The sequence below is a fragment of the Bombina bombina genome, chromosome 1, assembly GCF_027579735.1.
Source record: "Bombina bombina isolate aBomBom1 chromosome 1, aBomBom1.pri, whole genome shotgun sequence".
NCBI classification, from domain to species: domain Eukaryota; kingdom Metazoa; phylum Chordata; class Amphibia; order Anura; family Bombinatoridae; genus Bombina; species Bombina bombina.
In genome coordinates this window covers 52,649,213-52,672,461 of record NC_069499.1, presented here as the reverse complement: position 1 = coordinate 52,672,461, position 23,249 = coordinate 52,649,213, and the positions used below count along the sequence as shown (strand labels likewise).

The 23,249-nt window shown below is 38.7% G+C and overlaps 1 protein-coding gene across 1 annotated transcript in view; it reads right to left on the bottom strand.

Moving 5' to 3' along the window:
* Window positions 1-697: 697 nt before the first annotated feature.
* DIO2 (iodothyronine deiodinase 2) overlaps window positions 698-23,249 on the bottom strand; it is a 40,680-nt gene continuing 18,128 nt past the window's right edge. Inside the window, exon 2 of the mRNA XM_053697351.1 lies at window positions 698-4,870. Coding sequence (XP_053553326.1) covers window positions 4,316-4,870 — 555 coding nt within the window. The 3' untranslated portion in view covers window positions 698-4,315. The remainder of the gene's footprint in view (window positions 4,871-23,249) is intronic.

Sequence of the window (23,249 nt, the reverse complement as noted above, 5' to 3'; positions counted from 1 at the left end):
ATTTGAAATTCAATAACCTAGATAATTTTACACTATTTAAAAATATGCACAATCATGCCCTACTTTCCCTCTTGCTAACCCCCTTTGTACCTAAAATACAACAGCCCTTCAGCAATCACTTCTTTCTCTGCTTGGGTCTCCCTCCAACATGAAATAAAATACAGTTTCTGGAAGTCAGTGAAATTTCTAGATAAGATTGCGTTACATTGAAGATTTGTAAAGTTCTCTGCTCTCCTTTAGGAAGCTTCTCTTGTGTGCTGTTAGCTAATTCTTAATGGTTCAGACAGCTGAGGAGGTGGGTGCAGGTGTGTGAAGAATGGGCCCTCTGATGTAGAGATCTGTTCTAAACTTAGCAACCAGACGCTTCCAACAGCTGCTGGGCTTTGCAAGGAGATATCAAACTATTAATTCATTAGCAGCTTGTAGATCCAAGTGAGATAGCATCTGTCCATGCAAGTGAGAGGTGATATTATGACATGACACCTGTAAGCCTATGCTTCTCCCACTCCCTCTTCAGTGTGACACAGTGACACAATGACATACTGTCCTCTCCATAACACATTTGGTACTAACAAAAGCTGATTTGCAGCTTAATTAAATGTTACTCATGACAAGTTTTTGCTTGCTCGGCAGATTCCTTTGTGTACAGATACTCTGGTATTCATAAGTCAAGAAAATATGTTGCCAAAAAAAAAGATTTTATATTCAATGTTTTTATTAAAATACAATCAAAAACATTTGCTAATTCTGTGATAAAAGCACCATGTACAGGATAAGTTATATATTTTCCTTTTTTATTTTTTTGACAAATGGAAATTTATTGTGATGCAGAAAAATGCGGTTACAGTCACACTTTAAATGGACAGCAGAGACTAGATCTGACGTGACAGCATCCAGACTCCAACAGAGAATAAACCTCTTTCAATGGGGCCCTTCATATCCACGTGAGAAATCCTCCGCCCTCCATGTGGGTGTGGCTTTCCTGAGCGATGCTGTTACATGATGTACAGCCGGTGCCCACCGGGATAATTCTGGCAAGGCCTATGATGACTTCCAGTGATTACCTTGTCTGGAAGCTTTGTCCACCAGAGTTCTGGTCAAATAACCAGTGGGGACAACAGAGGTCTGCTGCTTCACATGCTAGCTGCTTTGTAAATATATATATATATATATATATATATATATATATATATATATATATATATATATATATATATATATATATATATTCAGATGTTTCCTTTTCCCCTATTTAAAGTTACATATAACATGTTCACTGGCTACGTAAGAGCCACACAGAGCCTTTAACAAGTGTATTCTGCTTGCCGGTGGTACATAGTTCTGGTGCTTTAGGAAACAATTAGTGGTACTTTGTTTAAATACAAGATATAGTAAACAATGGACCAAGAAGTGTTCTACTTCATATCTAGAGTAAAAAAAAAATGGTAAAAAGAGAAATATAAAATGACAAAGATAAACGTATGCTTTGGATATATGTAAAATTAAGAGGTGGCTTCTATGGCCAAAGATGGAGTCAGGATACAGTCTCTACCTATGGCTACAAAGCAAGAGCACACCTCTAGTCTATTAGGCTTACACTATTGTGGCATCAGAAAAGATTACAAAACTGTAACAAAATGTACAACTCTATATATGCTCCCAGAGGTAAAAATAATAACTTTACTTTCTTCGCTGGGAAATGGGTAGAATTAAAGCATTCTCCATGTGTGGAAAGGACACTTTCTGAACCAGGATGATGTAAATATTGACACAATAATATTCACATCCACATCATGATATAAGAGGTAATGTGAAGACATTTACAAAGCATTTGCGGTGTTGATGGTAGTTTTGCACATGATGATAAACTGGACATTATTAAACGGTTACAGAGGTGGAAAAAGTTGAGTTTATCTATAAGATTTTGAGACATTATAATCCTACAGTACGACAGAATATCAATACAGTACATAATATATAGTACAGAATGTCAATAATGCTCAAGACATGAAAGATTAAACTGTGCGGCTTTCAGTGGAGAATCTGTTTAAAGACTGCTCATTTTAACTCTTTTCTGCTTGACAGGTATTGGCTGGAAATGATAGCCAAGCCATCATCTTGGATGAGAAAATGCAGAACAAGGGTGAAGTAGAGCATTGATGTAAGAAAATCCAGTTAGACTAAACGTTTGAAGAGAAATTGTCTTTTTCAACGAGGTGTGGTGTGTGAAGACTATGTGGGTTTAACATCTGAGGATCCTTCTGAGGTTTTTAGATATATGTTTATAGTAAATGCCTGATGTTACTGTGACTTACTGCACACTAAGTAGTCTGAAGCACTGTATTGTGATGGCACAGTATGGTCTGCATGGCATTAGCTACATTTGGAGGCAAGGTTAGACCATGGCATGGTCCTGGAGGTATATGGGAATTATGGTATAGCCACTGTGAGTCCTAGTGGTATAAGCTGAACCATGATATGGGCAGCCTTTGCTATTATGATAAACACTAGAGGTATAAAAGGAGTCTTTACTGGCCCTGACCAAGTAAGGTGCATGAACTGATCATGACATTGGCACTTGTTCATGGGAAACCAAAAACAACTATACATTTGGGCACTTTGGGTTCATGGCAAATCTGGACTAATCATGACAAAGGCATTTATGGCGTATGGCAAATCTAGGCTAACCATGACAAAGTAATTTATGGTGCATGGCAAATCTGAGACAGATAGGGTGCATGCTTAATTTGTATTAACCACGAAAATGGGCATTTATAAGACATGGCTAATGTACTAACCATGAGAATAGGCGTGCCGACTCTGGACTGACCATGACAATGGTCACCTAGAGTACATGGCAAATCTGTGACAGATAGGGTGCATGCTTAATTTGGATTAAAAATGAAAATGGGCACTTAAAAGACATGGTTAACCATGAGAATAGGCGTACCGACTCTAGAGTACATGGTAAATCTGTACTAACAATGACATTGGGCACTTATGCTGCAAATCTAAGTTAACCATAACAATGATCCCTTAAAGGGAGAATCTGAAATAACCATGATATATGGTACTTAGGGTGCATTGCAAATCTGTATTATCAAAGAAATGAATACTGAAGTTTCAGTTGTATTTCTCAATGGATTGTGACAAATTGTGAAATTACAATTTTGTCTTAAACTGGGATGTAACTACAGAAATCCCAGTGACCTCATATAGAAAATGTTGTGTTGCTACCGCTCTTATTTGGGAGGAATATATTACTGTTACTCCAGTGCTGCATTGTCTCATATCAGCAATGCACAAAATGAAAGGACAGAGATTGAGGATTATGAAGCTGACTACCCCAGGCCCAGCCTCAGACCATTAATAGGGCACAAGACTTTATATTTTTACATTAGAAGAATGGATTCTTTTTCTGCGTCTTATATATCATCTGTCAGAAATAAGCCTAAAGCTGGAATCTAATTGATACCTGAGCTCTCGATGGTGGTAGAAGAAAAATGCAAGAGGTTATTTATGACTGAATTTGTTTTCCTATGGGTTTCAACTTATGAAGATAATAAGAATGTATTAACAATGCCCTGATTCTACAGAAAACTGCAGAACATTTGTCGCCGAAGAGCAGAGCATTGGTTGCATGATGCTTCTGTTCTTCCAATGAGGTAACTGTGTAATTAAAGGATCCTCAGTATTAAACACACCATAGACTTATGGTAACAAAATAAATTATGTTAAAAAATGTAACATGAGATATACCTGATAACTGCAAAGTTTGAATACTCAGTGATAAATTCATGAAAGGAATTATTCACCATCAATGCCAATATTGCTATGCTCTTTCCTATATTTCTCCAAAAAAAAAAAAAAACTTTTCTCAGGGATATAGACCTGAGTAGGCGCTTGAATATTTGGATACCTGTTAAATAGAATGTTTTTGCCATTCTAAGAATGGCTGAGTGAAACAATTCTGATAGTCTTTGTAAAGTCTTTCAGGATTCTTGTTTAAAGTTCTGTTAAGGTTCTAATGATTCATCGTCTATTCTGTTGAGTTTTGAGGCTGATGGAGAGTGATTAAGTTTGGTCACAGATAAAAGGTCACAGAAATTTTATTTCACATCTATTTATTCCTTCACTAAACTGTTTGTGTATTGAATTGTATGTTGTCTTTCTTCATATTGCAATTCATTTTTGCATTTTGCTTCACTCCACAGAAGTCCAACTTAATCTTAAAAAAATGGCTCAAATTTATATACTTGTCCTTGTGCCTATGATTTTTTTAGACAAATATATGGCACATCAGTCACCCCAGTGTTCATCTCTTCCCAAAATTGTGTTCCAGCCATTGGTGAACTTCTTGGATATTATAAAAAAATGGACCTTTGCCTCCAAGGTATACAATCTTTTGACTCTGTATGATGCACACTCTCTCAAAGGAGACACCATATGCCACATTGGCATTATTGTCCATGCAGTCAGCAACTACTTGGCACTGAGGGGGGAGGGAGAAGTGTTGTAGGAGTCTGTTGGCTGCAGCACAACGATCTTCCTGGCTCCTGTGTTTTTTCACTTCAAAAGAGGAGGTAATTGCAGGAGCAGCCCAGCCATCTGAAGGGTGAGCCTCATCAATGTAGACCAACAGAAAATCAGCCACATTAGAGAACTCCTCCACCATTCTGCTGAAGGCCGGCAACTGGCTTATAAAGGGGGGTCAGGTAGCCGAACCAAAGTTGACAACTAAGGGGCGCTCTGTATTTGCAAAGTCTAGGAGATGGCATTGCTGCCCAAGTGTTCTGATTGGATTTCTACAACTTCTGTTGTTGGACACATGGAAAACACTAGAGTTGGGAGCATATCCTCCAAGTTTTACCTAGGGAAAAAGAGAGACGGTATGTTACACATTATATCTGACGCCATGTTAACATTACAGCAAATAAAGATAAGCAACAAATAAATACACAGATCAAACATTTTTAGTGACATTTTCCTGATGCTGGTTCGCTATATCATCAGTCCTGTCAATCACTTGATGAAATTCCTCAATTCTCCTAGTACCTTGCTGCTTTCTAAGTTATCAACTTTAACTATAATCTTTTAGCCACTGAATCTGAACACATTCCCAGCTTAGCGTCTGAATTGACTTAAGCACCTGAAGTTCCTTTTGCTTGGCTTCATTCCCTAACAAGTCATTTATATTACATCTCTTATTCATTTTCAGTCCTGAGAGACCAGTGCTGCCAAGTGGTTTGGCAACTTTTAGTTTGGTGACATCACACAATCAGATCACATATGTGTGCACAAACACTGTCTTACTATGATTCCTGGCTGCTCCCACCAAGACTTCCTATATTTCATATATATTTTTAGATCATGCTCTCTTTTTTTATTTTATTAATGGCCATTAGATATTATAGTTATATTAAATCCTCACCTGCTTGCTTCTTTGCTATTAAATCTAAATTTACATTTAACATGAAAAAAAGTCATGTTTTGGCATTGATGACAGTCCTAGATCTGCTACAAAATGATGCCTTGAGGAATTTAATCAATTCTCAGTTGTACTGAAAGAAGCAGAAAATTGTATATTAAATGTGGGGTTTTTATACTGCAAAAGAAATACAGGTAGCCCTCAGTTTACGCCGGGGTTAGGTTCCAGAAGGAATGGTTGTAAATCGAAACCGTTGTAAATTGAAACCCAGTTTATAATGTAAGTCAATGGGAAGTGAGGGAGTTAGGTTCCAGGCCCCTCTCAAAATTGTCATAAGTAACACCTAATACATTATTTTTAAAGCTTTGAAATAAAGACTTTAAATGCTAAACAGCATTAGACACAGAATATATAATTAAACTAAGTTAAATGAACAAAAACATTTGCTAAAACAGCATTATAAACCTAATAAAAAAAATCACACAACACAGACTTTACTTGCATTTTTTTGCAAACAGTTCTTTCTATGCATTCCAATCTGGACGGATTTATAGACAGGAAGATCTTGTTCCTTTGAAAGCTGCTCGATAGCTCAGGTCTAGCTAGCTACACTGATTAATTTCAGCCTGCTTGTGTGCTTGGCTTGCATATCTTTGCTGCAACACAAGAAGACAGCTCCACCTACTGGCTATTTTAATTAATGCACTGCTTCTCAATGCTTTTCAATAACAGTCACATGACTGAAAAAAAAGGTTGTTATTCTGAAACGGTGCAAATTGAACCGCTGTAAACCGAGGGCCACCTGTATATAGAAATCATATTCAGCAAGAAAGGTAAGCTGTATTTTTTAGTTCTACTACTATAGAACATGCAGAAAAGAACACAAAAGGGAAATATCTATAACACTTGCACATAAATGCTGTATAGGAAAATGGAATCTTTTTTTAAATTTTAAAGTCTTGCTTAGTCTCTTCCTTTTTGGTGCACCTCTGTATCTGGAAAATATTAATATTTTTAAATTTTCTTCCTACTGGGGAGCTGCAGCTGTCGGAGATTGCATGGGTTGATTGTGTTTTGTACTGAAATGTTTATGAGGTTTTTTCGCTTTGTATGTTTGTGACTATGTTTTTTAGATAGCCCTAAGTTCTTTAAATAGTCAGGAAATCTCAGTCTTACAGCAAAGCAGTATGGTTCAACTCATTCAGTCCCTGGAAAGGTTAATACAGAATTACTGAAATGAAGCCAGAAGTATCAGGTAATAAATTCACATCATTAGTGAAAACGACAGGCTTCTTAAAACTACTTGCGGCCTCAGGTTTATCCCAAGCAGGTTTCTATTCAAGGTCAGTCACTTGGGAGAAAAATATTCAGCTTTAGTTCTTTTCAACATGCAAGGCTAATCCTGGCTTTCCAGCTGGTCTGAGCACCCTTAGACCTAGGACCTGATATTCAAAAACCTCCCCGGGATGGAGAAAAATCAAGCAAAATCTTTGGTATTTTTTTTAGACCTTCTATTGTAATGTAGGAGTCTCTGTTTTACATAAAGAACACTACATAACATAAAATTTGTGTTTCTACAGTTTTTTTTAAGGGCCTCGCCGAACCGACGAGACTTAGAACATCTCACCTGAGAGGTGAGGTTTTGAATATCGGGTCCTTAGTGAGATTTCAAGTTCATTAATTCTCATCCTTTCAACCTAATAGTTCTTATTCTTTGCTAAATCCTGATCTACAGTTGTCCTCCTCTTTTCAGTATCTACCTATAGGGCATACTTTGTGCTTCTTTTCCAACCTTGCTGATGATATTTTATGATGTTTACCCAAGCCTCTATTGCTTCAAAACCCCAACACAGATGACCTCTCGCCTAAAATGACTTGTTTAAAAAGTGAAAATTGACTATGTATTAAAAGGTAGCTAATTATTGATATGTACACCTCATCTCAGCAAGGCCTTAGGTGATCATTTATTTCATTAATGGCCACAATTAATATAGTACTGTTATTTGTCTCAGATAACAGTGTAGAAATCAAGAAATTGTTTTTTTTTTAGTTTCTCATATAGGTTATAGACGGATTTTTAACCCATTGGTTGCCAGAGAATACTAAGGGGTCGATTTATTAAGCAGCAGATGCTGCATCGAAGCCCCATTGTTTCAGGTTCGCCTGAAACAGAAGTAAAGAAGCAGCGGTCGTAAGATCGCTGCTCCTTAACTTCTCCACCACCTTTTAGGTGGCAGACTGAAATCACCCCGATCCAGATGATTGACGGCACCTTCTAGCAGCCACCAGTGAGCAGGGGGCGACATTGCACAAGCATTTCACCAGAACTGCTTGTGTAATGTTAAATGCCTACAGGGTATGCTGTTGGCATTTAGCGAGGTCGAGCAGACATGATTCGCTGCAGCATTAATAAATCCACCCCTATAAATCATTGGTCTTTCAGCTAGTCTCATTTTAGTTTAAAATATGTTCCCCCCATTAATTACTTCATTTAGAAAGAATTAAATTATTTATTCTAAGTTTGAGAACCAAGTTATATGCGTGTGTGCTGGAGATAGTGAGTGCACGTGAGTTCAGATGTATTAAAATGAATTTGCGCATTTTGCAAGGCTGCTGACATTGTAAATCTAGCCATGGGTGCAAGGCACAGCAAACTGAGTTTTTTTCTGCTTTAAAGGTTAAGTACATAAGTAGGAAGACGTATAGGACTGTCTGAATGGCAGCGATGTAACAGTTATAAAGGGGTTAATGTTAATTATGCAACGTATTGTGTGGTTATTCCTCTCCCCACACAGAAGTTCAAGCCAATTCATAAATATAGTTTCTTGCTTACAAATGCTGCATCAGATTAACTAGTGCTGTTAACCCTTTGCTGCTGCAAAAACTGCAATGAGCAACCAATAAACGTTGTCCCTCAGCCTGATGTTTGCATCCTTATCATGTGAGTGCATGTTTCTCTTTGAAAGTATGGATATATTTATTTTATTGCTTATGGAATGCAATTACACACTTATTAAGAAAAAACTTTGCACATGATGCACTGACAACTTTTTAGAGAAAGAAGGATGAACACAAAACAGAATGTCTGTGATTCATTAATGCAACTGTAAAAGGCAAATTCAAACCACTTGGTTCAATCCACATGCTGAGGCCAATATATTCCTTTTAGTTCACAGTTTCATAACTCTGATTTATGTAGCCAATGAGAGGACTGGAAATGTTGCTCTCATGTTAACAAAACAGACGGCTTCTTTTCTTCTTTAAACAATGCACATATTTCCAATCCATATTTTGTCAGAAATGTACAGATAGAAAGTAGAATATCTGAGCCCAAATAGAAACAAATAAGCCTAGTACAAAAACAGCACTATGGGGTTGATTTATCAACCTCTTCGCAATCTACGGCTGCAGGTTCTCACAAATGAACCTGCAGTCCGTATTTATGAAGCAGCGGTCATTAGACTCGTCCGACTGGGGAGATTAACAGCTCCTGCCTCCGCGTGATTGGCTGTGCCCGGTCAGGGGGCCTGGATTGTGCAAAATAACGCAGCGGAATTCAGCCCCCAAGAAGCGAGCTGCAGCGGACAGGGGCGCCTATCAGCCGCAGCCTGATAAATCGACCCCTTAATGTTACAATATTAAAAGGGACATAAAACACTATATATATATATATATATATATATATATATATATATATATATATATATATATATATATATATATATATATATATATATAATTCAGTCTAAAAGTACAATATCAATGAAACATTAAAACACCATCGGCTAGATTACGAGTCTTGCGTTATGAGTAAAAAAGCAGCGCTAAGACTCATAACGCTGCTTTTTTACTACCGCTGCTATTACGAGTCTTGTAAGTACAGCTGTCCCGCACACTTTTTTTGCCTTACCGCGAATCAACTTACACAATTTGCGTAAAGTCTTTTTTCAATGGGACTTCCATAGCGCCGGTATTACAAGCTTTTTTTTTTTTTGGCCAAAAAGTGAGCGGTACAGCCTATCCCGCAAGATTCGTAACTCATTCTAAAGTCAGTAGTTATGAGTTTTATACTGCAAAGCCGTAGCATAAAACTCATAACTAAAGTGTTAAAAAGTACACTAAACACCCAAAAACTACCTATTAACCCCTAAACCGAGGCCCTCCCGCGTCGCAAACACTAAAATAAAATTATTAACCCCTAATCTGCTGCTCAGGACATCACCGCCACTAAAATAAACATATTAACCCCTAAACCGCCTTACAAACACTAGTTAAATATTATTAACCCCTAATCTGCTGTCCCTAACATCGCCACCACCTATCTACATTTATTAACCCTTAATCTGCCACCCCCAACGTCGCCGCCACAATATTATATTTATTAACCCCTAAACCTAAGTCTAACCCTAACACCCCCTAACTTAAATATAATTAAAATAAATATAATTAAAACCTACAATTAATAACTAAATAATTCCTATTTAAAAATAAACACTTACCTGTAAAATAAACCCTAAGCTAGCTACAATAGCTAGCTACAACCAAGCCTCCAAATAAAACCCTAACTAAAAAAACCTAAGCTCCCCATTGCCCTGAAAAGGGCATTTGGATGGGCATTGCCCTTAAAAGGGCATTTAGCTCTATTGCAGCCCAAAGCCCTAACCTAAAAATAAAACCCACCCAATAAACCCTTAAAAAAACTAACACTAACCCCCTGAAGATCCACTTACAGTTTTGAAGATCTGACATCCATCCTCAACGAAGCCGGGAGATGTCTTCATCGAAGCCGGGAGAAGTCTTCATCCAAGCCGGGAGAAGTGGTCCTCCAGACGGGCAGAAGTCTTCATCCAGAGCTGTTCCAATCAGCCAATAGAATGCAAGATCAATCCTATTGGCTGATTGGATCAGCCAATAGGCTTGCACTTCAATCCTATTGGCTGATCCAATCAGCCAATAGGATTTTTTCAACCTTAATTCCGATTCGTAATCTAAGGGATGCCATCTTGGATGACGTCATTTAAAGGAACCTTCATTCGGGAAGAAGACGTCGTTCGAAGAAGATGCTCCGCGCCGGATGTCTTGAAGATGGACCCACTCCGCTCCAGATGGATGAGGATAGAAGATGTTGTCTGGATGAAGACTTCTGCCCGTCTGGAGGACCACTTCTCCCGGCTTGGATGAAGACTTCTCCGGGCTACGTTGAGGGTGGATGTTGGATCTTCAAAACTGTAAGTGGTTCTACAGGGGGTTAGTGTTAGTTTTTTTTTAAGGGTTTATTGGGTGGGTTTTATTCTTAGGTTAGGGCTTTGGGCTGCAATAGAGCTAAATGCCATTTTTAGTGCAATGCCCATCCAAATGACCTTTTCAGGGCAATGGGGAACTTATGTTTTTTTTAGTTAGGGTTTTATTTGGGGGGTTGGTTGTGTGGGTGGTAGGTTTTACTGTTGGGGGGGTTGTTTGTATATTTTTTCAGGTAAAAGCGCTGATTTCTTTGGGGCAATGCCCCGCAAAAGGCCCTTTTAAGTGCTATTGGTAGTTTAGTTTAGGCTAGTTTTTTTTTAATTTGATAGGGCTATTAGATTAGGTGTAATTAGTTTAAATATCTTGTAATTTGTTTTTTATTTTGTGTAATTTAGTGTTTGTTTTTTTGTAATTGTATTTAATTTAGGTAATTTATTTAATTGTAGTGTAGTGTTAGTGTAACTTAGGTTAGGTTTTATTTTACAGGTACATTTGTATTTATTTTAGCTAGGTAGTTATTAAATAGTTAATAACTATTTAGTAACTATTCTACCTAGTTAAAATAAATACAAACTTGCCTGTAAAATTAAAATAAACCCTAAGCTAGCTACAATGTAACTCTTAGTTATATTGTAGCTAGTTTAGGGTTTATTTTACAGGTGAGTATTTAGTTTTAAATAGGAATTATTTAGTTATTAATTGTAGGTTTTAATTAGATTTATTTTAATTATATTTAAGTTAGGGGGTGTTAGGGTTAGACTTAGGTTTAGTGGTTAATAAATATAATATTGTGGCGGCGACGTTGGGGGCGGCAGATTAGGGGTTAATAATTGTAGGTAGGTGGCGACGATGTAAGGGGCAGCAGATTAGGGGTTAATAATATTTAACAGTTTGCGAGGCGGGAGTGCGGCAGTTTAGGGGTTAATATGTTTATTATAGTGGCAGTGACGTTGGGGACGGCAGATTAGGGGTTAATAAATGTAGGTAGGTTGCGGCGACATTGGGGGAGGGAGATTTGGGGTTAATAAATATAATGTAGGTGTCGGCGATGTCGGGGACAGCAGATTAGGGGTTAATAAGTGTAAGATTAGGGGTGTTTAGACTCGGGGTTCATGTTAGGGTGTAAACATAAATGTAGTTTCCCCATAGGAATCAATGGGGCTGCGTTACGGATCTTTACTCTGCTTTTTTTCAGGTGTTAAGCTTTTTTTCGGGCCGGCTCTCCCCATTGATGTCAATGGGGAAATTGTGCACGAGCACGTAAAACCAGCTCACCGCTGACTTAAGCGGCGCTGGTATGGAGTACGGTATGGAGCCCAATTTTGCTCTACGCTCACTTCTTGTCTTTTAACGCCGGTTTTAGAAAAACCTGTAATACCAGCGCTGTAGTTAAGTGAGCGGTGACAATAACGTGCAAGTTAGTACCGCACCCCTCATAACGCAAAACTCGTAATCTAGCCGCATGATAGTTGAAGAATAACATGCTCTGTTAGACCCTATACTACTGTGTGATTAAACCCTGCAAAGGGGTTAAACACATAGTTGAAGTGCTGCTCGGGACCCGTGAAGCACTGCTGGTATCAAGCAGAAACAACTGCTAATCCAATCAGCAGCGCTATTTGCACAACCCAGGTGATTTTACATTATACTAAGGGGTATATTTATTAATGTGTGAGTGGATATGATACGATATAGCGTATCATGTCCGCCACACATCGATAAAATGCCGACAGCATACGCTGTTGGCATTTATCATTGCACCAGCAGTTCTTGTGAACTGCTGGTGCAATGCCACCCCCTGCAGATTTACGGCCACTAGGAGGGGGTGTCAATCAACCCGATCGTATTCGATCGGGTTGATTTCTTTTCATGGCCTCAGAGCAGGCGGACAAAGGCCGCTGCTTCATAACTTCATAAACAAGTGGGCATCAAGCCTCATACGGAGCTTGATAAATTGACCCCTAAATGTATTAATGTACAACAATTGTAGTCTATGAAATTCAGCAGTATGGTAGCCTAGAGTTGGAGCGCCAGCCTTGGAGACTCATGCCATAGGTTCATCAACCCTATTTAGTTTCTATGGAACAAGGTTTATTCATTGCAGGTACTCTAGTAACCAGACTTTCTTTTCATGAAAGAAACAGACATTATTAGCAGCCCTGTCAAGCAGCCAAACGATAAGCACGATTATTAAAGTGGCTGACTTTACTGCTAGGTGGACTATTTAACTTGGAGATACACGATATGGCCAAAAGTAGGTGGACACCTGGCCATCACACCTATATGAGCATGTTAGATATCCCATCCCAAAACCATGATCATTAATATCAAGTTGCCCCCTCCCCTTGTTTATAACAGCCACCACTTTTATGGGTAGGCTTTCCATCAGATTCAAGTACCTGCACACCAAACTCAACAGACCATGTTTTTATTGGCCTCGCTTTGTGTACAGGGGCACATTCATGCTGGAACAGGAAAGGGCTGTCCCCAAACTATTGCCACAGACTTGGAAACACCCAATTGTGTAAAATGCCTTTCTATCCTGTAGTATTACGTTTACTCTTCATTGGAACTAAGGAGCCTAGTCTAAACCCTTAAAAAAGTCCCAGACCATTATCCTTCCTTAAGAAACTTTAAAGTTGGCACTAAGCATTGCGGTCAGTAGCATTCTACACCCAGATTCTTTCATCAGACGGCCAGATAGTGGAAGTTGGTTGTGTATAGCTGAAACCCATATCATGTACCTCCCAATGCACAGTTCTTGTACTGAGGTTGCTCCCAGAGGCAGTTTGGATTTCTATAGTGATTGATGCAACACATGACAGATTTTACACGCTAAGTTTTGGGCCTGGGCTGTTGCTCCTAGAAGCTTCCACTTCATGATTGGAAGCCGATATAGCAGGGAAGAAATTTAATTAATTGATTTGTGGCAAAGGTGACAATGCCAGGTTCAAAGTCACTGATCTCTTTAATATGACCCATTGTACTTCCAATACGTCTATGAAGATTTCATGGCTATGAGTGGATTTTATGCACCTGTTAGCAATGGTGTGGCCAAAACACCCAACTTAAATAATTTGTAGGCGTGTCCATGTGATTCGGACATATAGTATATTTATTATGTGTGAATATTTCTGAGAATGTGTAAGTCCAAGCAACATATAGATCAATACTACTTAAAGGGGGATTGTACTCTGATAATGTCTATCATTAATATAAAAAAAAAACATTACCCATGTTAAAACATTTTTTCTTTGCCTGAAAAATGCGAAGTAGTTACATACTTCCTATTGATGCTCATTGGCTGATATGTACTTCCTAACCATGGTCATTGGCTAACACTCATGCTGTTCTTTTATAATGCCGATAAAAAATGTTCAGTAAGCCCCTTTAAACTTTGAATGAAAATTTCAGAGCCCACACTCATCTTCAGTCTAACACTGCAACGTCAATGTCTTTTATTAATAGTACTTGGAAACTTGCTAATGTTACGGGTTGCATAATGCAGCAAGTACCTCTAACTAAAACACACATTTTGTTTGCCATGTTTTATTTCATTACAGTGAAGTTTCACATGGTGGTTATTGTAGTCAGGCTCCAATTTGCCTGCAGCGTGAATGCCAAGGTAGTTTTCTCTTAACTTGTCCCTTTCATAATGAGGTACATTAGTGAACACCACAAATGTGAGAGGTGATATAACACAGCAAAGTACACAAGAAGCTCAAACTCACATTAGATGTTTTAAAAAAACAGAGTACGTTCAACGTTTTTTTTCCCCTGCATTATTAGACAGACACAGCAATTCCAGCTTTTTATGTTTTATGCTGAGGAATTAAATCACAGAGCCAGCAAAAATCTTAAGTATATTGAAAATTAAGCTTGTGTGCAAATTTTATTGCAAAGTACATATCACATATCACTAAACTTACCCAACAATCTCCAAGGTGCTAACTATTGTTGATTGCTTTTGGCAAGTGTTACTTGTAAGTTTGTGATATTTTGCCGGGCTTATAATTGCTCTCTGGATACTGGGATCTGGGTCGGTGAGTGAGCTTCTAGCTCTGCCCAACATGATTCAATTTTCAGCTGTTCGGTTCCTGACCTTGCGCCGCATCCAAACCATTTCCATCTGACTGCTTTCTTGGCGTGCGAGCACTACTCTGTTCTCACGCTCCACACGGGCTTTGGAAAACTTTTGTGAGAAAAGCACTTAAAAGTTTATGGTATCATAAACACCAGAGCCATTGGCATTATACATTTCAGGCTCATATTTTCCTGCTTATGCAATGTTCCTCTGCATCCATATGGTGCTCAACTTAACCCCAGAGGCATGGAATTGGTTAAATTTTGCCCTTGCACATAAGTGAGAACCGCTGCACTATAAAATGGGTTAAGAGTTATTATATTGACTCTGTTTTTCCGCATGAGTAAGGGACGGTTGCTTCCAAACCAAACCGGCTGTCTTTTCACTTAAAAACAATTGGATCTTGTGTGTCCAAGAAAATTATGAGATGAAGCCAAAGTTTGCTCCCAAGCAGCTCTCCAGATTTCAGTTTTGTACAGTAACTGCTATGCCTAAGCCAAAGATGGTAAACTGTCCTTTTTTAAGCAGAATTGTTCAGACTAATTAATGTATGTAAGGCCCTTACATCTGTTCTGTTATTGTCCCACGTCAACATATTCCAATAAAATTGTGTGGCACCACATATTTGCAGACTGTGCAAGCTATATTTATTATGAATAAGGTCATCTTAGCGCATTTGGGGTTACGGAGGTAATTTTATCTATTAAAGGAAGAATTTAAAGCAGAGGCATATTATACAAGACTTCATTTACTTGTATCTACTATTCCAGAGAGCAGCACCTACAGTAGTGAATGTACTTAAAATTACCAGCATTCTGAAAGCTGGTTAAAGTTACAACTAATCTATACTATAATTGCGTTTGTAATGTCCGTCGCTGTCGGCAGTTGCGCATGCATCCTCAATGGAATATTGGCAGCGCGAGGCAAAACAATTCAGGCGAGACAAAAGAATTCTGCATCCAGGTGGATTCCGAAAATGGCAGGGTGGTGCTGCATCCCGGTGGATTCCGAAAATGGCAGGGTGTTGCCACCCTGCCATTTTCGGAAACCACCGGGATGCAGCGAAGACAAACGGAGTATTACAAAACAAAAAAAACATCACCCGCACAAAGTATAAAAATAAATAAATCAGAACCTCCCACACAAAGTATTAACACATACACCGCAAACCCACACATCGCAAAATAATAAAGTAATTAACCCCTTAACCGTCAACAACCCACATCGCAATAAACATAAATTACCCTATTAACCCCTAAACTGCAAAACCCGCACATCGCAATAAACATAATTAACCTATTAACCCCTTAACCGCAAAACCCCCATATCGCAATAAACCTAATTACCCTATTAACCCCATAACAGTAAAACTCCCACATCGCAATAAGCATAATTAACCTATTAACCCATAAACCACAAAAACCCCACATCGCAATAAACCTATTTTCCCTATTAAACCCTAAACCGCAAACCCCCACATTGCAATAAACCTAACTTATTAACCCTTTAAACTGCCAAAACCCACAATGCAAATAACTAATTAAATTACTAAGCCCCCTAACCTAACACCTCCTAACCTAACACCCCCTAAATTAACATAAATTACCTAAACTAAAAAATACTTAAGTTACAAAAAATAAAAAAAGGCTAACATTACAGAACATAAAAAAACAAATTACCAAAGCTTACAAAATAAAACCTAATTTCTATGAAAATAAAAAAGCCCCCCAAAATAAAAACACCCCCTAATCAAAGAATAAACTTCCAGTAGCCCTTAAAAGGGCTTTTTGCAGGGCATTGCCCCAAGATAAACAGCTCTTTTGCAGAAGAAAAAAGTCTAAATTCCCCCTAACAATAACTCCCCCCCCCACCCACCAAACTGCCCAAAATAAAAGAACCTAACACTAAAAAACCTAAACTACCCATTGCCCTGAAAAGGGCATTTGTTTAGGCAATGCCCTTAAAAGGGCATTTAGCTCTTTTAGGAATTCCCCACCCTAATCTAAATAAAAAAAATAAATAAAAAAAAAACTCTAAGTCTAACCCCCAGGTTAATACTCACCGCTCCTGAAGTCCGGCGGAGAAGCTCCTGTCTAATGCGGTGAAGTCTTCTTCCAAGTGGCGACCTCTTCTTTCTTCTTCCAGGAACAATCCGGCACGGAGCGTGGAGCTGAAGCCCGATGACCGCAGAGCTGAAGACCGGCGACCCTGGAACTGACGACCGAGCCATGGAGCGTGGAGGATTATCTTCACATTGCCGCCGTACACTGAATAGTGTATTCAAGGTACGCGATCAAAGATGGTGTCCCTTGAATTCCTATTGGCTGATTTGATTCTTCAAATTCAAATCAGCCAATAGGATGACAGCTACTGAAATCCTATTGGCTGATTTAAACAGAAAAAGAAGATGTCGGCCGCTTTGAAGAAGACTTCACCGCATGGAAGAGGACCTTCTCCGCCGGACTTCAGGATCCGTGAATATCTATTTGGGGCTTTAGTGTTAGTTTTTTAATTTTATTTTTTAGATTAGGGATGGGCAGCAAAAGAGCTGAATGCCCATACAAATGCCCTTTTCAGGGCAATGGATAGTTTAGGTTTTTTAGTGTTAGGTTTATTTATTTTGGGGGGGTTTGGTGGGTTTGTGGGTTTTACTGTTAGGGGGGACTTTTTTGGTAACTGCAAAAGAGCTGTTTAACTTAGCCTATTGGTAGCTTAGCATTAGATTAGGGGGTGTTTTTATTTTGGGGGGGATTTTTTATTTTCATAGGGATTAGGTTTAATTTTTTTATTTTTGATAATTTGTTTATTTTTTTCTTTAGTTCAATTTTTTTTTTTTAAATTAACAACACATACTGCCCTCTGGGCAGGCTTACCAACTAGTGATAAATAAAGAATAAAGAAATAAAAAGAAGAATTCAAGAACAAGGGGTCATGATATTGAGCTGAAGGGTATGAGTTCAGAAGTAATTTGCGAAACCACTTCACAGTAAGGAAGATTAATTTATAGGGCTCCATTTATAAAGCAGCGGATGCCACTTCAGAGGCCCATAGTTTCAGGCTCGCCTGAAACGGAAGTTAAGAAGCAGTAGTCATAAGACCTTTTAGGTGGCGGATTGAAATCATCCCAATCTAATCAGGATGATTGACAGCCCATGCTAGCGGCTAATTGGCCGCCTGTGAGCAGGGGGCGGATTGCACAAGCATTGTACTAGAAATTTTGGTGCAATGATAATTTTAGCGATGTCGAGCGGACATGATTCGCTGTAGCATGGAAACCGTTCGAGATATCAAACCTAACATTTTTCTCTTTCATGATTCACATAGTGAATACAATTATAAACACGTTTCCGATTACTTTTATTATCATATTTGCTTCATTTTCTTGGTATCAATTGTTGAAGGAGCAACAATTCTGGGAGCTAGCTGAACACATTCAGTGAGCCAATGCCAAGAGGGATATATGTGCAGCAACCAGTAAGCCGATAGCATCCTGTAGTGTGCTGCTAAGCCTACCTAGGTATGCTCTTTAACACAGGATGGCAAGAGAACAAAGCAAATAACAGAACAGAAGTAAACTGGAACGTTGTTTAAGATGACATGCTCTATACTATTAATAAAGATTTGACTTTACTGTCCAATCAAGCTCTGTGTTGATGGCCGTCACTTCTGGGTTTCCAGGGTGTGTGTGGTGATGTTCCTGGCATACCGGGATATCCCCAGCAATGCTGGAGCCCCCAGGGATTAGCTCCCAGAGCATATCATCGTCTGCATTTAAAGGGACAGAAACCCCAAAACATTTTCTTTCATGATTCAGATAGAGCAGCAATTTTAAGTAACTTTCTAATTTACTCCTATTATAATTTTTTCTTTGTTCTCTTGCTATCTTTATTTGAAAAAGCAGGAATGTAAGCATAGGAGCTGGCCCATTTTTGTTCAGCACCTGGGTAGCGCCTGCTGATTGGTGGCTAAATGTAGGGTTTTGTGACCCTTTAAGGGGTTAGATACATAATACATACAAGTGGTTTCTCCCTAGAAACAGAGCAGTGGGATTTGCTTCTCTCCTGGTCCAGACCGAGTTTTCCTCTCAGTGGGTGAGCAGCTGTCACAGGACAGAGATAGGTGGGCATGGGGTGTTCTGGTAATAACAATGTTTAATGCCAGTAAGTGCATCTAACTGAGCCTACCATAACCCCCATAAACCTGCAAAGCTGTTGCATTACAAAATGATGCACTTTTTCATATTTTACATTGCCTCATAACTGAGATTTGCTGATAGCTAAAATAGCTCTAGAGCTGTCTCCTAGGACACAAGACCTGATCATGCACTATTTTGTGTTATTGTGTAAGAGATGTTTTATCTGAAAATGATGTCACTTTAGTGTATTCTTAGCACAAGCAATCAACAACAAAATGCCTGTCATTAGCGTACAGCATGCGTCACTTATGCTCAGCAAAGCAAAAACATTGTCACGTGTGAGCCTTTGTTACAGAAAGGTTACAAACGTCTCACTCAGAGGGCCCATGGTGAAAGTGTTATTGTGCTATTGCTAATTACCTATGTGTACATCACTCAGCTATAACCAAAACTGTATAGTGTTTGCTATATACTACTAACTGACTAGCATAATTAATTGTAGACTTTAGCGTCCATAAGGGGTTGGTATTAGGTGCCCTCTGAAATACAGATGTTAGTTTAAAGAGACAGAAAACCACAACATTTTCTCTCATTATTTGGATAGAACATACAATTTTAAACAACTTTCCAATTTACTTCTATTATCAAATTTGCCTTTTTCCCTTTTATATCATTTGCTGAAGGAAGAGCATTGCGCTACTGACAGGAAGCTGAACACATCTATTTAGCCAATCACAAGAGACAAATGTGTGCAGGCACCAATCAGCTACTAGCTCCCACCAGTGTAGGATATGTGCATATTATTTTCCAACAAGGGATATCAAGAGAACAAAGCACATTTGAAAATAGAAGTGAATTTAAAAATGTCTTAAATTTACATGCTCTGTCTGAATCATGCAAGTTTAAAGGTACACTGAACCCAAATTTTTTTCTTTCATGATTCAGATAGAGCATGTAATTTTAAGCAACTTTCTTTTCTAATTTTTCTTCATACTCTTGCTATCTTTATTTGAAAAAGAAGGCATCTAAGCTAAAGAGCCAGCAAATTTTGGGTTGAGAACCATGGACAGCACTTGTTTATTGGTGCTGATAGAATTATATCAGCCAATCGGAATGTAAGGGACGCCATCTTGGATGATGTCATTTAAAGGGAAACTTCATTCTTCAAGAGACGTCGTAAGAAGAGGATGCTCCGCGCCGGATGTCTTGAAGATGGACCCGCTCCGCGCCGGATGGATGAAGACTTCTGCCCGATTGGATGAAGAATTCTGCCGCTTGGATGAGGATGGATGTCCGATCTTCGAAAACTGTAAGTGGATCCTGGGGGTTTAGTGTTAGGTTTTTTTAAGGTTTTATTGGGTGGGTTTTCCTTTTTGCTTAGGGACTTTGGGCAGTAAAAGAGCTAAATGCCCTTTTAAGGGCAATGCCCATACAAATGCCCTTTTCAGGGCAATGGGGAGTTTAGGTTTTTTAAAAAAATGGTTTTATTTGGGGGGGTTGGTTGTGTGGGTTATACTGTTGGGGGGGGGTGTTTGTATTTTATTTTTACAGGTAAAAGAGCTGATTTCTTTGGGGCAATGCCCCGCAAAAGGCCCTTTTAAGGGCCATTGGTAGTTTATTGTAGGCTAGGTTTTTTTTTATTTGATAGGGCTATTAGATTAGGTGTAATTAGTTTAAATATTTGATGATTTCTTTTTCCTTTTGTGTAACTTAGTGTTTTTTATTTTTTGTAACTTAGTTGCTATAGCTTAATTTAGTTTATGGCGATGTTGGGGGCTCGCGGTTTAGTGGTTAATAATTTTATTACAGTTGCGGTGGGGTCCGGGAGCGGCGGGATAGGGGTTAATACATTTATTTAGTTGTAGCGGGGTCCGGGAGCGGCGGGATAGGGGTTAATACATTTATTTAGTTGTGGTGGGATCCGGGAGTGGCGGGATAGGGGTTAATGCATTTATTTAGTTGCGGTGGGCTCCGGGAGTGGTGGGATAGGGGTTAATATATTTATTTAGTTGCGGTGGGCTTCCAGGAGCGGCAGAACAGGGGTTAATACATTTTTTTAGGTTGCGGTGGGGTTCGGGAGTGGCGGGATAGGGGTTAATAACATTATGAAGGTGGCAGCGAAGTCGGGGCGGCGGATTAGGGGTGTTTAGACTCAGGGTTTATTTTAGGGTGTTAGGTGTAAACGTAATTTGTTTTTTACCATAGAAATCAATGGGATAGCTGGCAGCATCAAACATAAGCTTTCGCTGCTTTCAGACTACCATTGATTCCTATGGCATCCGCGGCCTCCAGGGTGGCGGATTGAAAACCAGGCACGCTGGGCCGGAATAGTGGCGAGCGTACCGGTTAGAAGTTTGATAAATGGCAAAAGTTGTCAGATAGTGCCGAATTTGTATTCGGAAAACATCTGTAATAATGTAAGCATCGATCTGTGTCGGATTGAGACCGGCGGATCGTATGTTACGTCACAAATTTCAACTTTTGCCGGTCTGTAGGCTTTGATAAATGGGTCGAATCAAGCTCGCCACAATAATGCTGCGAAATTCCAGCGTATTTGCGGTTTAAGGCTTGATAAATATCCTTGTCAGGGTTAACATGTGTGGTCCTGTGAGCAATACTAGTTGTTCATTACTGTATTACACACTGTAGACAAGCAGTTCAGTTTAGTCATTTAGTATAGGCAGTTATCAGGTTCTCTTTTTGCATGATATTAACTGCCGCCAGTGATACACATATAATGCCACACGGTCACATAGACCATTTTCCTTTCTGTAGAGTTGATTCCATTTGACCCACTGTGGAAGTAAAAGTTTTAATAAATGCTATTAATATTTACTACACATATAAACACATATATACATGTATATACATATACAGATGACCCTCGGTTTACGCTGGTTCAATTTGCGCCGTTTCAGAATAGAAACCTTTTTTCAGTCATGTGACTGCTATTGAAAAGCTTTGGAAAGCAAAGTTCACTAATTAAAATAGCTAGTACGTGGAGCTGTCCACTTGTTTTGCAGAAAAGTTATGCAACTTAACAGCCTGAAATTGATCTGTATACACAGAGCAGACATTAGCTATCGAGCAACGAGTTTTAGCAGCCACAATCACTGCAGATTGAAATGCATAGAATAGGTGCAGACCCAATATTATCTAACATGCTAACAATGCAGAGAACTGATTGCAGAAAAATGCAAGTAAAAAAAAAACGTTTTTGTTTATTAAACTTAGTTTGATGATGATGTAGTCTGTTGTGTGATTATTTAATTAGGTGCAGTTAGCAAATGTATTTGTTCATTAAACTTAGTCTGATGATGATACAATCTATATTAGGTTTATAATGCTGTTTAGCATTTAAAGTCTTAATTTCAAAGCTCTAAAAATAATGTATTAGGTGTTACTTATGACAATTTTGAGAGGGGCCTGGAACCTAACCCCCTCACTTCCCATTGACTTCCATTATAAACTTGGTTTCAATTTACAACGGTTTCGAGTTACAACCATTCCTCCTTGAACCTAACCCTGGCGTAAACTGAGGGCTACCTGTATACAAATGTATATTTACCCCAAAGCTAAAATTACAAAAAATAAAAAATGTAAAATTACATTTGGGAGGAATATCTACACTCGCTTAAAGACTAGAACACCCATCCTATATCCCCCCCCCCCCCTTTATAGCACAGTCACCTCATTAGCACCTTTTGTACTATCTTGAACACGCCTCATATCCTAACCAGAGAGATACCCTGAGCCCTGACCATTACCTACTAATGATACTAAAACAAAGAATGGATACCTGTTATCGATACCCTCCGAAACAGGACTGCAACCAGTAATAATTTGTGACTACTGGAGCCACACAGCGTAGGGATCTTTTCATGATGTTAATCTAGATTGCCACTGTATGTCTTCTGCATCAGATCCCTTCAAATTGAAATGTCTTTTTATGGCTGTATTTTTTTCATAATGATATGTAACATGTGCAATGTTTTACTGTTTCAATAAAATTGTTTATATAAAAAAAAAACAAAAAAAACCCATTCCCATAGAGAGGTAAGTTACAGCGGTAGAAAGGCTGATTGGTCAATGGACAATAAATAATAAATTACTGAAGCCTATAAAAAAAAAAAAAAAAGTAAAATTACAGAAAAAAATAAACAAAGCTATCCAAAATAAAAAAAATGTAAACCTAAACTAATACCGCTATAAAAATAAAAAATCCCCCCCAAAATAAAAACACCCCCTAATCTAATGCTAAACTACCAATAGCCCGTAAAAGGGCTTTTGTAGGGCATTGCCCTAAGTTAAACAGCTCCTTTACCTAAACAAATGACCAATTACCCCCTAACAGTAAAAAA